The sequence below is a fragment of the Suncus etruscus genome, chromosome 9 (assembly GCF_024139225.1).
Source record: "Suncus etruscus isolate mSunEtr1 chromosome 9, mSunEtr1.pri.cur, whole genome shotgun sequence".
Lineage (NCBI taxonomy): Eukaryota > Metazoa > Chordata > Mammalia > Eulipotyphla > Soricidae > Suncus > Suncus etruscus.
This window is the reverse complement of record NC_064856.1, coordinates 112,826,917-112,841,928: the sequence shown is the minus strand read 5'-3', so window position 1 is coordinate 112,841,928 and position 15,012 is coordinate 112,826,917. Positions and strand designations below refer to the sequence as shown.

At 42.2% G+C, this 15,012-nt stretch overlaps 1 protein-coding gene across 1 annotated transcript; it reads left to right on the top strand.

Annotated features, from left to right (window-relative positions):
• Positions 1-11,518: 11,518 nt before the first annotated feature.
• LOC126018806 (mas-related G-protein coupled receptor member X2-like) lies at positions 11,519-12,358 on the top strand. Its single transcript, XM_049780902.1, has one exon. The coding sequence runs from the start codon at positions 11,519-11,521 to the stop codon at positions 12,356-12,358; it is 840 nt and encodes a 279-aa protein (XP_049636859.1).
• The last annotated feature ends 2,654 nt before the right edge of the window (positions 12,359-15,012 follow it).

The following is a 15,012-nucleotide window of genomic DNA, read 5'->3' as shown; positions in this document are numbered from 1 at the left end:
AGAGGATGTGTGTGCAAAGTTACCAGATTAACCCTCTCAGAGTAGCTTTGATTATTGTAGGAGACCATGGGTCCTTATACAGAGACTGGCCACTTGGAGGCAGAGGTTTGTTTGTGCACAGGAAGAATAAGCGAAGGGAAGTAAAGGTCATTACTAGTCACAATATCAACAAGAGAAGGTTGTGAGCCTGCAGTGCTCCTTGGCTGGGGGAAAGCAGGGGGTGGGCTCTGTTGCAAGTCAGCCCTTGATGGGGTTGACTGATGGAGAAACGGAGGATGAGGCCTTTCTCCTCCAGCTCGGACCACGAGTCTGTTACCCTGTTCAGCCGGAGGTTCTGAGGTGAATGCGGCAGTCAGGCTTCCGAAGAATACAGCTCTTTATGCCGAGAAGAGGCCGAAGCCAAAAGGCCCCAGAATAGGCCCCAGGAAAAAAAGCCTTTCGCTTTTCACAGATCCTCGTTTTATACCCCAGAATCCGGTACCACCCAATGATGGGATCAGGTACCACCCAATGGTGGGAGCAGAATTGGGTGCCTCCCTAGGGTGGGAGTAGAATGCCAGGTCATACCCTATGGTAGGGCACAATCACCAATCATGGTAGGGTCAGTAACATAATAATCCCATTGAAATGTTTACATACACAACAGGCTCCACCTCAGAAGGCCAGCTGTGCTAGTTTCCATAAATGCTCATCTTTCCCCATCTGCGGATGGCCTCTCCTAGACACAGGCTCATAGAGGTTCCTTTGGGACTTAGAAAACCTTGACTTACACAGTTTCATACAAGAGTTCTCTGTTTAAGGGCTGAGAAATCAGCTAGAAGTGACACCGTGTAAGTGTCATTTAGGGGCAGTTTCCCACAAGGAATATAAGCACCCAACTGGAGTGCAAGAGGCTGGCTATTAAACCCTGGCATCTTCACTAGATGGTCGCTGTCGGACTAATGGAAAAATTATTGTTTGGAATCACTATTTCTGTTACCCTGTTGCTTCTCCTGCATTTCCCTCTCCTCTTTTCCTCTCTTTGACTGACCCCTCGCCTAGGTCCCAACCTCAGCTCTCGCTCTCTCTCCCTTTCCCAGCCTAGGGATCGTCTTTAAGGCTCCTGGTCTCCCTAAATTACTTGTTCCCCTATTAAACCCGGTTTCCAGAAACCCTTTCCTTTTTTATGGGGGGAGGCTGATTTTCTTTTATATGTGTTGTTTGATATATTTTATGTTTAATCACCATTGTTACAAGGTTGTTCATAATAGTTTCTTTTCCACAGTTAAATTTGTTCATGATTGAGTTACAGTCATGCCATGTATAATAATCATCATCAGTGCATTTTCCACAACAAATGTCAATAGTTTCTCACTCACCCTCCATGATGCCCATTTCCTTCCCACCACCCTCTCCTTCCTGCCTCTGGAGCAGGTATTTTACTTCAGTCTTTCTTTTCTTTCTCTCTCTCCTTCTCTCTGTCTCTCTTTTCTTTTGTGACACTGTGCATAAAATCTTTCCTGTCAGGGCCATACCTCTAGGCCTCCTGACAGGCACGAGTCAGTTTTATGGGGCTCTAAGCTTGTGTCCAATGCAGGAGTCTTGTCTCAAAGAATGGGAAGAGACAAGGGTCAATGAAAAGAAGCCACACGAGGGCTAGAATAATAGTACAGTGGAGAGAGTACTTTTCTTACATGCAGCAATTCCAGCATCCTGATGGTGCTCCAAGCACCACTAGCAGTGACTTCTGAGCAGGAAAATAGGTTTATCCCCTACTAAGTGCTGGGTGGCTCCCCACACATAAAAAATAAAACCTTAAACAAAGGAAAAGGAAAAGGAAAAGAAATGATGAGACTTTCCAAAGAACTAGATCTACCAAACCAGGAGCCAGGGGTAAATCAGAAGGCATGGAGGAAAATGCGGAAGTGTTATGATTATTTAGTAACACAGTGTTAGTAAAGCACAAATCTTAATAAATCATGATACCTCAATGAATAAAATCACATTTAGATCAATGATGAATTTATGGTCAGAACCATAGTTCAGCTGTTAGATCCCTTGCCTTGAATCTGCATACAATAATTATAAAATATTAATTGTTGATTCATATTGGTAATTCATTATTGTATCATTACTATTCATCATAATTTGTTCCCAGGAACAAAGTGAGTCAAGTAGGGTTCAGGCTACCTCTACCTTGATTGTCCTTCAGCTCCATAATGGGATTGTGGGGTTTGAGGCTGCAGAGGGCAATAGCGAGTAAGGCATGGCCTAGCATGTGACTTGTGACCCCGGGACCCTGCCCGAAGCGTGGACTGAGGATCATAAAGTAATTCATGGGTCACGAGCGGGATCCGACCTAAAAAGGAGGAAAGAGGCTGAAAAAGAAATAAGCTCTAGTCAAGCTGGCTGATTAAGAGCCGAATTTATTAAAGCAAGACAAGCTTATATAGTTCTACAGCATAAGGAAGTAGCTTTCAGTACTTTTCCATGGTATCTATAGAAAAGTAGGGGGGTCGTGCAGGATGGACTTTCCAGTTTTACATTATCTTTATGGGGCACAAACATACTTTCACAATGGTAGCTTAACAGGATGTGTGATCTTATCTTAGCAGCTCGGGTGGTTTATTGAAACATCTTGTGACCTTTGCCAACTGAGCTATATGGCTGTTCTTTCCTTTAGGTCCATGGGGGAAATGCCACAGTGGCCGCCTGTCATGTACACAGGCCTTAAGTTTCAGGCATCAGAGACTCCATTTTGATCTCTAGCTCTAACAGCCTCCAACAGTGACTGACTTGGGTTCTGTCTCAGCTTTGTACTCCTTATTTTCCCTTAAGCACTGCCAGAAGTAATTGCAAAATACAGAACCAGGATGAAGCCCTGAAAACAGACCCCCAAAACCCCCAAACCCACCAATGAATACTAGAAGAAAATGTGAAGGTCAGATCATTCAAGAAAACATATGAACAAAGGTGAAACCATCAGGCAAACTGATGCAAAGACCATGTGAGTATAATCTGAGGTTGAAACAATTCAAAGAAAAATGCCCTCCTTGTTTCTAGTGTAAAGAGGCTTCCATGATTAGGTCAAAGGTCAGCCACTCATATCCCTGTATGGCTCCAGTGAGGAGAATAAGCTTGATTCCACTATGAGTGTTTTGGGAAACTAAATTCAATAGGAACTAATTTTTGACAAATTTTCTCTATACATGCAAACGTTCCAGTGATCTTTGACGCCATCTGTGAAGTCAAAGAATTACAGTTTCTTTGGAAATCTATGGCAATTAATTACTAGTCCTGATTATATAGAGTATAAACAAGAGTCATGGGTCCGTCTGATATTCTATTATTTTGAGTCTCTTCTCAAATTTTAAGGTTTAGGAGGATTCAGAGCAGAGTCCTGATGACAGGATGAGGGAGATGATGGCCCCAGTCCAGCCTAGAGAGACACCTCACTTATGTCACATATGCTCCTTATCAATCTTCCTGTCAGAGTCTCTATCCAAGATCCCCTAGGCCTACGGACTCATGTAGTACCTGGAGGGGCCTATGTCCTGCAGTTATACACTGAAATGAGGAAACCACATTTCCTTCCATGTTGGAGAAACAAGTTTTCACTCTATTTAAAATGAGTCTCCTTTGCTTGTGTTTGTCACACATGGACTGGAAGTGCCTCAAGATTGGTCCTTTACCCTACCTGATCTCCACCCAAGGGAGTGGTCCTTCTCTTCCCGATAAAGACTTGGTTCTCAGAGAGAGGCTGCTTGCTGTTTTATTTCCACAACGATTCTATCTGTCTGTGAGAATACCACAATTAATTGACCATAAGACGTGCAAATCTCTTCAATGACCCATTTGAACATCCCGAATTTATTGGTGGTTACCATGAGTGAGTAAGGGCTGCTTTCTGTTTGTATGTTGTGCTCCACTTGATATAATCCAACCCCATGGGAGTGGGTTAAGAAGAGAGTAGCTACAATAATTAAAATCCAAACCAAGCATTGGAATGAAAGCATGGAGTCTGAGGAGCTTCAAAAATGTAGCCAGGACTCCAAACCCAACATCTTTTTTCTTAATCAGCTTAATCTAGCACTGGGCAGGACAGGGTAGAGAGTGATAGACAAAGTACCCATAAGCAGGGGACACAATGAGAGGGATGAGTGGGCAGTATAGCTATATTGTAGAGATTTGTGAGATAAAGCAGGACTTTTGAAGGTGATTACTTCACTACTTCACTTCTCTATTACTACTAAACTAATTCATTCCTTCACTAACAAAGGCATCATTTCATTGAATGTAATGAGAAATCAGTATTTGACAAAAATAGATATCCCAGGAAAATACTTTTCACATCTTTTCCTTAATATTAATTATTAAGAAGTTCTTTATTCTGAACAATACTCAAATTATTACTATTCTATGTTTTAAATAATATCTTTATTTAAACACCATGATTACAAACATGATTGTGTTGAGTTTCAGTCATAAAAAGATCACCCCAGTCCAGGTGAACAAGATTCCCCCCACCCCAGGCGGGTCTTCAGGGCCATGCCTGGTTAATCGGGCCCAGGGTGGAGGGGGTGAGAAATTCCTCCCTAGGCATCCAAAAACTACAGAGGCTCGGCTGGGCTCAGAACACTCCACATGCCAGGATTTCGTGTGCCTTTGACTGGTATGATGGGGGCTCTGGGCAGGACAGCTAGCCATAGGACCCCTGGGCTGACCACTTAGTCCAGGTGAACAAGATTCCCCCCACCACAGGCGGGTCTTCAGGGCCACGCCTGGTTAATCGGGCCCAGGGGGGAGGGGGTGAGAAATTCCTCCCTAGGCATCCAAAAACCCGCGCGTACTTCATGTATTCAGAATATTCCTCATTCTTATGTTATGTTTTGCGTATACAGAATGTTCATTTTGTATTCTGCCCTGTCCACACCCCTACAAAGCTCTTTTTTACTCCTTAACTCTCTAACCCCCTCTCAAACATCACTAACCTACATTACTCTTTTTAACTTCAGTAGTGTACAATCCTAATCACAGTCCAAAGCTGTGCATTGTGTGTGACAACCCCAAACTGTTTCAAGATACATAACATGGACACGTATTTTTTTTGACACGTATTTCTTTAGAATATTTTGTGTTCTTTCTTTGACAGCTATAATTCTTACTAAATGTTGTCTTATACAGTGATGATTCTAACCACTTTTTATCTTCTCTTTTTGAGCTGTTTAACAAGGAATTTTGGTGGAAGAGTCCCCCAGTTTAATGCTTATGATTGAACCATGTCATGGGAATCATTGGAATTGTTCTTATGGCCCCCATATGCGCCAATAACACCACGTGGCATTGCTTCTTATTTGCTTAGGCACATTAAAATGGGAAAATACTATACATACAAATAAGATCCTATCTAATAGAGATTGGAACACACAAATCTTGTAGTGCAAAGGGACCTTACACCCTGAACATTGACATAACGACCTGGCACAGACCTCAGAAGAAAGGGCATAATCCATTCTCCCCTGAACCAGGGAAGCCATCCACGAAACATCCAGGCTGGTCTATAACATCACCTGGAAGCAATCCTCTACCACGGAAGACCTACACTGCTCAGACTTCGACCTGCTCAAAAGAGACTTCCCTTAACACTGAGAAGACTTAACAACAACAACGACCTGCTTACAGGACAGGGCTCCCTGCATTGCCCTTTGATTGTGAGGTGTAAGGAGAGGATGCTCCACATCCTGACTTCAATGTAAGATATGCAGATTCCAGGATCTTTAATACAGAAACATGATACCAACAACAGAGACTGTGTGAAAAATAAAAGTGTGTTGGCACTACAGACAATGTATTGGATTGGATGATCTAGCTTGCCTGGAGCCTAGACTTGGTATTGTGCCAGGAAACTTCAGGGGTCTGGTCTCTTTGTACTTAGGCCAAGGTTATTTCTTTCCATGTCCCTCATATTTTGGTGGGCCTATGCAAACAACAATTGCCACTCTAACACCATTTTTACTGTGCTCCTTTGACTCTAATCCTTAAAAAGAACTCACTTAAAATTTGAGGTTAACTTAAGCTAATATGCATGTATATGGAAATGTAAGAAAATACTATGCCTGTAATGTTTAAGGAGTTACGTAAGTTTTAAGGCTTTAGATTGCCTTGTGTACTGTTAAGAAATATATAATGTGTTACAATTTGGGGACTTGAGGGACAAAGTAATTGTACATGGATTCTGTCTTATTTATCTTAATGTTCTTTGGCTGAAATTTCAAAGTTAAGATATCAGCAAGGGGACTTCTGAAAATTATGTTATGGGTGATTGTCCTTCCACTGTAACTTTACCTTGTCCTCTTTCTTTGCACCCTTGTTCTCATAATTAAAAATAAAAATTAAAAAAAATAAATAAATAAAAAGATCACCCCCCTTCACCAGTGCAACATTCCCATCACCAGTGCACCCATCTCCCTTCTCCTCACCTGTATTATAAATTATTATTAATCCCTATTCCTTTACAGTAAATGTAAATGATATACCCATAGAATAATTATAAAATATTGTTATTTCACCTGAATATTTTATTCCGTATTAGTTAATAATTATCTTAATTGTGTGAGCCCTAAGACAATCTTCAATCTTTAGTGATCTACTTACATAATTTCTTTTGAATAAGTAGCAATTATTGCAGTGAGAAATTGCCCTTGTGTGTGCGAAAGAATGCCTGCTGTGACTTCTCTAATGTTCTTGTTTATTTTGCGCATGACAATAGAAGGAAAGTAACATACAAATGCATTCAAATTATATGCAGTGGATGCAACTTTTGAATACGAATTTTATGGGATTTTTACTTTCTATAGTTTTATTTATGTCCCACACATGGACACCCAAGGGAGGTAACTTCAAAGAGCAGAGCAATGAGGAAACATGGCGTCTCTTCCCCAGTGTCTCTTCCCCAGGACTGTGTCCTGGTGTGCTCAAGAGGGACAGGACATGCAGGTGTCTCACAAGAAACACTAAGAGTGGAACTGAAGAGAATATAAACCTGGTGGCTGATGAGAGCAGGATTGGAGTACCCCTCAAATGGAGCCACCCCCTGGCTGTTCATGGGTCTGTTGGGTCTGAAGCTAGGTACAGGGACTAACCAGGCCTAAACACAGGGGTCCTGTCTCAGCCCACAGCTCTATTTCACAGATGACCACAGTGGCAGGATACACAGATAGCTCTTGAGCCCAAAAGTGACAATGTGGACATGTCTCAACTATTCTGAAATAACTTGACAGTTTTAACAGAAGTGGAAAATCTATCATCTCTGAACAGAACTAAGATAAAATATAATCTAGTGGCTCCTGACTCTTTTGGCTTTATCATGAACATGGCTTTTATATTTATCTGTCTCTGCGTCATGGCCAGGAATTAGATTGTCATCTGGCTGCTAGGTTTCCTCCTGAAGAGAAACCCCTAGGGTGCCTACATCCTCAACTTGGCCATTGTAATTTCACATTTCTCTCACTCAATATCCTTTGTTTTTAAATTTCCATTCTCTTAAGTGGTTTGCAGTGAATACCTACCTGGTAAGACTGAGCCTGCTCGAGGCCAGGTGCACTGAGCACGGGCTCTCTGTGTTCTAGTACCGCTGGTACAAATGCCATTGCCTGGCACATCTCTCCACCATTGAATGAGCAGTCATTCTGTTTCTTGTTTCTGGTTATTCAAAAATTGTGTTCTATTACTCTAAGGTTGGGAATGGCTTTTCTAATGTGACTCATAATAATACTGATATCACATGTGCTCTTTGTGGCCAGATTGACTTTATTTTTCCAGGTTTCTCCCAGCAGAGACATAGCAGCAATCACTATTGGAGTACCCTGCTCAATGTCTGGCCTTCCTGCTCCTCACTGTCTTGCTGTCTTGAGTATTGGATATGCCAACTGATGTATGTCAACATTCCATTATCCTGAGATATGTGTATATATATGTATATATATGTATATATATATATATATATATATATATATATATATATATATATATATATATCCTCCTGTGCCATGAACAGGGAAGCCAACTCCATAATCCTCTTCATTGGACAAGATTGGACCACAATGGAGCTGGAAATCGCTTTGAGAATTGCTCCAGAGAGCAATGATACAAAAGGATGAAGGAGTTGAGCAGAAAAGAAAAGCACAATCCTAGACAGAGGTTAATATTTCTGAGACCCCATACCTGACCCTTCAGACCAGCCAACATATCTGGGTGAATCTTCTAAATTTTCTTCATACATCCAAAGTGAATATGAGAGTCTTCAGGAAAAGACTGAACACAGGGGTCTTCTCTCATCCCACAGCTCTATTTGTATGTAAATTGGAAAACATATATCAAAAAACACATAACAAGAATTCTTAATGCAATTAATAATCTTATGGCAACACTATATTTACCCTCATTACCTTGATTTCTGCATGTCTCATAGGGAATGTGAACTCTCTCTGCAAGAATTACACTTAGGATATAGAGAGGAGCATCTTTTCCTGACTGCTTCTAGAAAATCATCCAGAAAGTCCCAACCCAGCTCTTCTGGGCCAAAAGTCTGCTCTGAGTCAGACCCATGTGATGCAGGATATAAGAGCAAAAGGGTTCAGCTACCCAGCACAGAGAATTCCACTCAGATTGTGGCCAAAACCCAACCACTCTGTACCACACTGGGAGAAACTTGGGCCACATGAAATGAGCCACAGAAATGCTCCAGGCTCCCCAAGCACCAGGACACCTCCCTCTCTACACAGGACTCAGGTGAGCAGAAATGTGAGCTCTGTGCTCGCTAACCTGGCCCAAATATTCCTCCTCAGTGCCCTGCTCATCTCTGTGCCTCCTTCTATTTGCTGGATCTGATGAATAAAGGGGCTTTCTTTGTCTTCCATGTGAGATATTCACAGTCCAGAGAGCAAGAAGGACTTGTTTGCATTTCTGAAAATGGACAGGAGGTTCAGAATGCAGGTGATAGACCACAAGAACTCTGAATATCCTGATGGGACACTCCCCAATCTCCTTTGCACATGACTGAGCACTGTCTTTCCATGAGTCTCAGACTCCTGAGATGAGCAAGGTTGAGGGTCTCATCAGCATAGAGGCTGTGAGTTGGTCTGACCAGGGAATTATCTCTGGCTGTCCAGAGGAAAAAATGACCTTTGCTGCCTCTGTGTCAAACCCTGTTTCTCTATGGCTGTGCTTTGACCACATTTAATTGGGTCATCATAGGAAAAACAAGAAAATGAAGAAAGGAGAGGGTCAGAACAGCAAGGAGGCATGATCCAGGCTTCCCAGGAAGCTGCAGTGGACTGGGTCTGTTGTCCCAACTGAGGCCCAAGGAGAAACTGATCCAAAGAAAGTTCAGTCTACCCTGTTTTTGCTGTCTTTCAGCTCCTGATGGGATTATTGTGTTTGGGTTTTGAAGAGCTACAGTGAGTAAGCCTGTCTTGCATGCAGGTAACTTATTTTGTTCCCAAATTTGAACCCCACACACTCCCTTTAGCACCTCCAGGAGTGATTTCTGGGGAAAGAACCAAGATCAAATTTAGTATACAGGCAGGAGTGCAGTCCAAAACTCACCAATGAAAACCAGCAACAAATATGAAGCTTGTATCCATCGGGGAAACAGATGAGATGAGTGTGTTAGGATAGTCTGATGTTGAAATTGGCTTTAAACTCGAATGCTCTCCTTGTTTGTAGTGTTAAGAGGCAAGTTAGAGCTTGCATGATAAGACCAAAAGTCAGCTGTTAGTTTTCATGTGCTCTCCTGTGAGATGAATGATTCCACTGTCAGTGTTCTGGGATATCAAATTCAATAGAAGCTGATTTTTTGCAAACACACTCCCTATTCACAAACAAGGTCCTGTTTTTTGTTTTTTGTTTGTTTGTTTGGTTTTTGGGTCACACCCAGCAGCACTCAGGGGTTCCTCCTGGCTCTATGCTCAGAAATCGCCCCTGGCAGGCTCGGGGAACCATATGGGATGCCGGGATTCAAACCACCATCTTGCATCGGTCCTCAAACTTTTTAAACAGGGGGCCAGTTCATTGTCCCTCAGACTATTGGAGGGTCTGACTATAGAAAAAGCAAAACTTATGAATGAATTCTTATGCACACTGCATATATCTTATTTTGCAATGAAGAAACAAAACAGATACAAATACAATATATGGCCTGCGGGCCATACTTTGAGGACCACTGGAAGGCAAATGCCCTACTGCTGTGCTATCTCTCCAGCCCTGATCCTGTTGTTTTTGATGCCATCTGTGAAGCCCAAAAATTTTAATTTCCTTGCCTTTCCTTGGCCATTACATATTGTATCTCCATTTTCAGAATATCCTTTGAGTCGTGGGTCTGAGATTCCATCCTTTTGTGTCTCTTCCCAGATTCCAAGGTTCAGGAAGATTCTGAATTCCTGATGACTGGATGAGGGAGATGATGCCCCCAGGGCAGCCTGCATGCATGTCTCACATGCTCTTCACATGTCCATCTTCTTGTCAGGGTCTTTGTCTCTGTCTAAGACCCCTTGGGGACTTGAGTGGCAGATAGAGGGATGCATATCTGGAATAAGAGAGTTGAGTGGGCACTACAGATGTGTGTAGAGATTTGGGCTTGATAAAGCAGGATATTTGAATGAGTTTATTTAACTTGATAGAAAAGAGAGATCAGGAATAAGGAACAAGGAATAAGGGCCATTTTTTTCAAACCTTTGCTTTATTAATAATTCTTAAGGAATGCTGTATTCTGACTAATTCTTAATGGCTGGTTATTAATCACTATTCTTTTACAATTAATTAAAATGATATGTGCATACCAGAATTAGAAGATATTAATAGTTTATTCATATTGATAATTCATTTTTATATAAATATGATTCATCATAATTGAGTGAACAGTATGATCATGCAATTTCTTCTATCATACACTTAGAACATCTCTTTGAATCCATTGATGGTTAATTGTGAATGAGCCAGTCAGGTGTCTGTGTGTAAGTCAATGTCTGTTGTGAGTCCTCCAACATTATTATTCAATTTTGTGCATGATAAAAACAGGAATCTAAATGCAAAGACCTTATATCTGTTCACAGTGGATAGAACTTATGAGTACTCATTGTTACTGGCCTTTTATTTTCTAACCTTTTCATTCTCTCTAACACACAGACCCCCAAGCAGAGGAAGATTTCCCAAGAGATGAGTCATTAGCTCACTTAGGATCTCTACCCAGCAACACTCAAAGTAGCCTTTCAACAGCTGTGTCCTGGGATCATCTGGGGACAGACCTAAAGGTGTCTCAGTAGAGACACTGGCCTGTGGTTGAGGACAGGACTCATGTGCTTTGTGGCTGATGAGAGCAGGCTGGGGGACTCTTACATGGAAACACCGTTGGGTCCCTGTTCATGGATCTGTGCTGTCTGAAGCTAGAGCTGGGACCTGTGATGGACCAGCCTTGACCTCAGGGGACCTGTCCCTGCCTGCAGCTGTATATGAGAGGGGACTGTAGCAGCAGCACCTACAGATGGCTCCTTATCCCAGAAATGACACTGCAGACACGTCTCAACTACTCCAGCCTGAAATACAGAACACAAAAGATAAAATACATATTTACAGTTATGAATGTTGGAAAGATACGGTGATGCTAACTGTAACTATAATCATCTTCCTCTGTGGCCTGGTGGGAAACGGGATTGTCATCTGGCTGCTGAGTTTCCGCATGAAGAGAAACCACTTCTCTGTTTATATCCTTAACTTGGCCATTGCAGACTTCACTTGGCTATTAACTTTCTTTTCAGGGATTGCAGCTGCACGCAAAATTTCTATCTGTTATCTACCTCAGTTTGCAAACATACTCTGCCTGTCTTCTTACACAGTGGATCTACTCCTGCTCATGGCCATCAGCGTTGAGCGCTGTGTTTCTGTGCTCTGGCCCATCTGGTTCAAATGCCATCGCCCAAAACATCTCTCCACCATTGTGTGTGCCCTCATTTGGGTTCTTTTACTTATTATTAGTTTAATAATAAATATATTTCATCACCTTAAACCTGGACATATATTTATAATATTGGTCATATATGGAGTTATATGCCTTCCAACATTCCTGGTGCTCCTTGTGTCCAGCCTGACTCTGTTCATCTGGATCCAGTGTTATTACCAGCAGAGAAAGCTCCGAAGGGTCTACTGGACCATCCTGCTCAATTTCCTGGTCTTCCTGTTTCTTGGTGTTCCGAATGGAGTTTATTTGGCCTGCAATTTGTTCATGAATTCAAAATGTCATTATCCTATGATGATGACCTTAATATATTTACTCTCTCTCTTGAATAGTGCAGTTAACCCCATCATCTACTTCTTTATTGGATGACACAGGCAGCAGAGGGACAAGAAATCCATCCAAATAGTGCTCCAGAGGGCACTGATGGATGAGAATGAAGAGGTTGAGCCGAGAAGAGGAAAAATATCATCTCCAGACAGAGCATGACATTCCTTGAGCACCAAGAGAGAGATTGTGGGATTATGGGACTCAGAGAAGATGCATTAGTGTGGAGAGATCGTGACACTCTTCATGGAAATGATTCACTTCCTGCAAGTCTCCTAACCTCCTTTATTGCTTCTCTATAAGATTTTAGTCTTTGTGACATTCCCAGGATTTTTACCTGCCCTCCTGTGAGCACTTGTCTCTGGACTACTGTGCTAGTGTGTCCTCTAGAGGAATCTGGACTATTTCTGGGCTGACCACAACGTTCTCCCGTAGAGACCAGTACAGATTTGAGAACTTTATAGTTCCCTCTGAACTCCACTGATTCTGTTGTCCTTGATTACCTGGGGTCTCTAATGAAGTCAGCACAAAGGTTCTGGCATCTCTGGGTCACCATCTGCCCATGTTCTATGCTCACATGTCCTCATGCACCTAACAGCCCAGAGATGTGAAGTTTTAACTCTGAACACTTGATTTTGCTGTCCTGTCCAGATTCCACTGGGAGCAATAGGTAACATCAGTGATACCCTACCCATATTTGCTGGGCCTGCAGCAATGTGGAGACTCTCTGAGAGGCACAGCTGGGTGTACAAAAGGCACCAGTATAATCTTGGGGAGTAGTTGAGAAACAATGAACTCACCCAATTCTCACTGCTCCCTCTGTTCCATTCTACAGAACCCTGAAGAGAGCTTTATCTACATGTGTCAAACTCTGGCAATTTCATGTTACCTATATGAGTGTTCCATATCCTGTGAAATCAAAATTATATGAAAAACCCCACAAAGATGCTGATGTTATATTTGATTTCAAGCTTAAAGCAAATGTTCTCTCCAGAGTGTAGTAACTGTTGTCGTATCTTTAACTGGGAACATCTAATGCCTTTGCCACTTATAGATGTCATCTATACATGTGACTGAGAGTTTCACAAGATTTGTCATGATAAACTGAGAACAGCTTTGTAGGAAATTGTGCTTAACCTTATAAGGCGACACGCCCCAGATGCAGGCCTTGCATCAGGTCTTGGTTGGAGAAAGAGGATGCTAATCATTAAGACACTAGAGAATGCCTGAGACAGGCCATAGGAATTCTATGTCCCTGTGCATTTATATATGAATTTAGGAATGCTAAGTGTTAAATTCATGAGTAACATAGTCACATACACCACAATTTCCACACCACAATTTCCAGGAAATCAATGTGAACTAAGTTCACCACTACAATCAAGACAGGGATTAATCCTGTCACACTTTTTTTTTCTTTTTTTTTGGGGGGGGTGTCACACCCGGTGGTGCTCAGGGGTCACTCCTTGCTGTCTGCTCAGAAACAGCTCCTGGCAGGCACGGGGGACCATATGGGACACCGGGATTCGAACCAACCACCTTTGGTCCTGGATCGGCTGCTTGCAAGGCAAACGCCGCTGTGCTATCTCTCCGGGCCCTCCTTTCACACTTTTTACACACATATAAATGCATTTGTTGACAGGTTCCACCAATTGCTTTGATATATCATTTATATATGGCATCTGTCCATGTCAGTGTTATGGTTTGGTCTGAACTAATCCACATTTGGGGATAGTGGCTCATGGTGACTTGGAAAGACAAAGGAAGGGTTCACAGAGTTGTAAAACAAACCCTCTGAGAGCAGCTTCAGGGACAGGACCCATTTCTTGTAGGAGATCATGGGTCCTTATACAGAGGCTGGCCACTAGGAAGCAGAGGTTTGCTCTTGCACAGAAAGTTTAAGCAAAGGAAAGTGAAGGTCATTACTTGTCACAAGACCACGAGCTGATGCTTGTGAGCCTGCAGTGTGGCTTAGAGGAAAGCAGGGTGTGGGCTCTGCTTTGGGAAATCATCTGTGCCATTTCCCATAAGCACTCATCTCCCTCATCTGGATGTCTCTTCTCTTATGCACATACCTGTAGATGCTCCTTTGGAGGTCCTATTGAATCTTGAGATACACAGACTCTTATGGCCTCTGGTGAGCCATAAAAGGGGTCTGTCTGTTTAAGGGCTGAGAAATCAGTTAGGAGGTACACCTTGTAAGTGTCATTTAGGGGCAATTGCCCACCAAGTATATAAGCCCCAAACAGAATTGTGGGATGCTTTTTGCTAATCACCTGTCTTCTCTGGACAGTTGCTGCCAGACTACTGGAAAAACTGTTGGTTTAACTCACTGTTTATGCTGTTCTGCTGTTTCTCTTGCCTTGCCCTTTCCTTTGGTTCTGTCTCTCTATTCGGGAGTGTTCCTGATTTTTCAATTTTTTCATAAAAGAACCTCAAAAGGATTGTTAGTAGTTCCTCTTGAAAGATTTGAAATAATTTGTTAGTGAATCCATTTGGGCTTGGGATTTTGTTTTTGGAAAGACATTACTACCCATTTAATTTCCTCAGTAGTGATATATCTATTTAGATATGCTAGATCATCCTGGTTTGACTGTGGAAGATTATGAGTCCAATAATTTATCCATTTCTTCTAGATTCTTATATTTTGTGGCATTAAATCTCTCAAAGATGTCTCTGATTACCCTTTGAATCTCTGC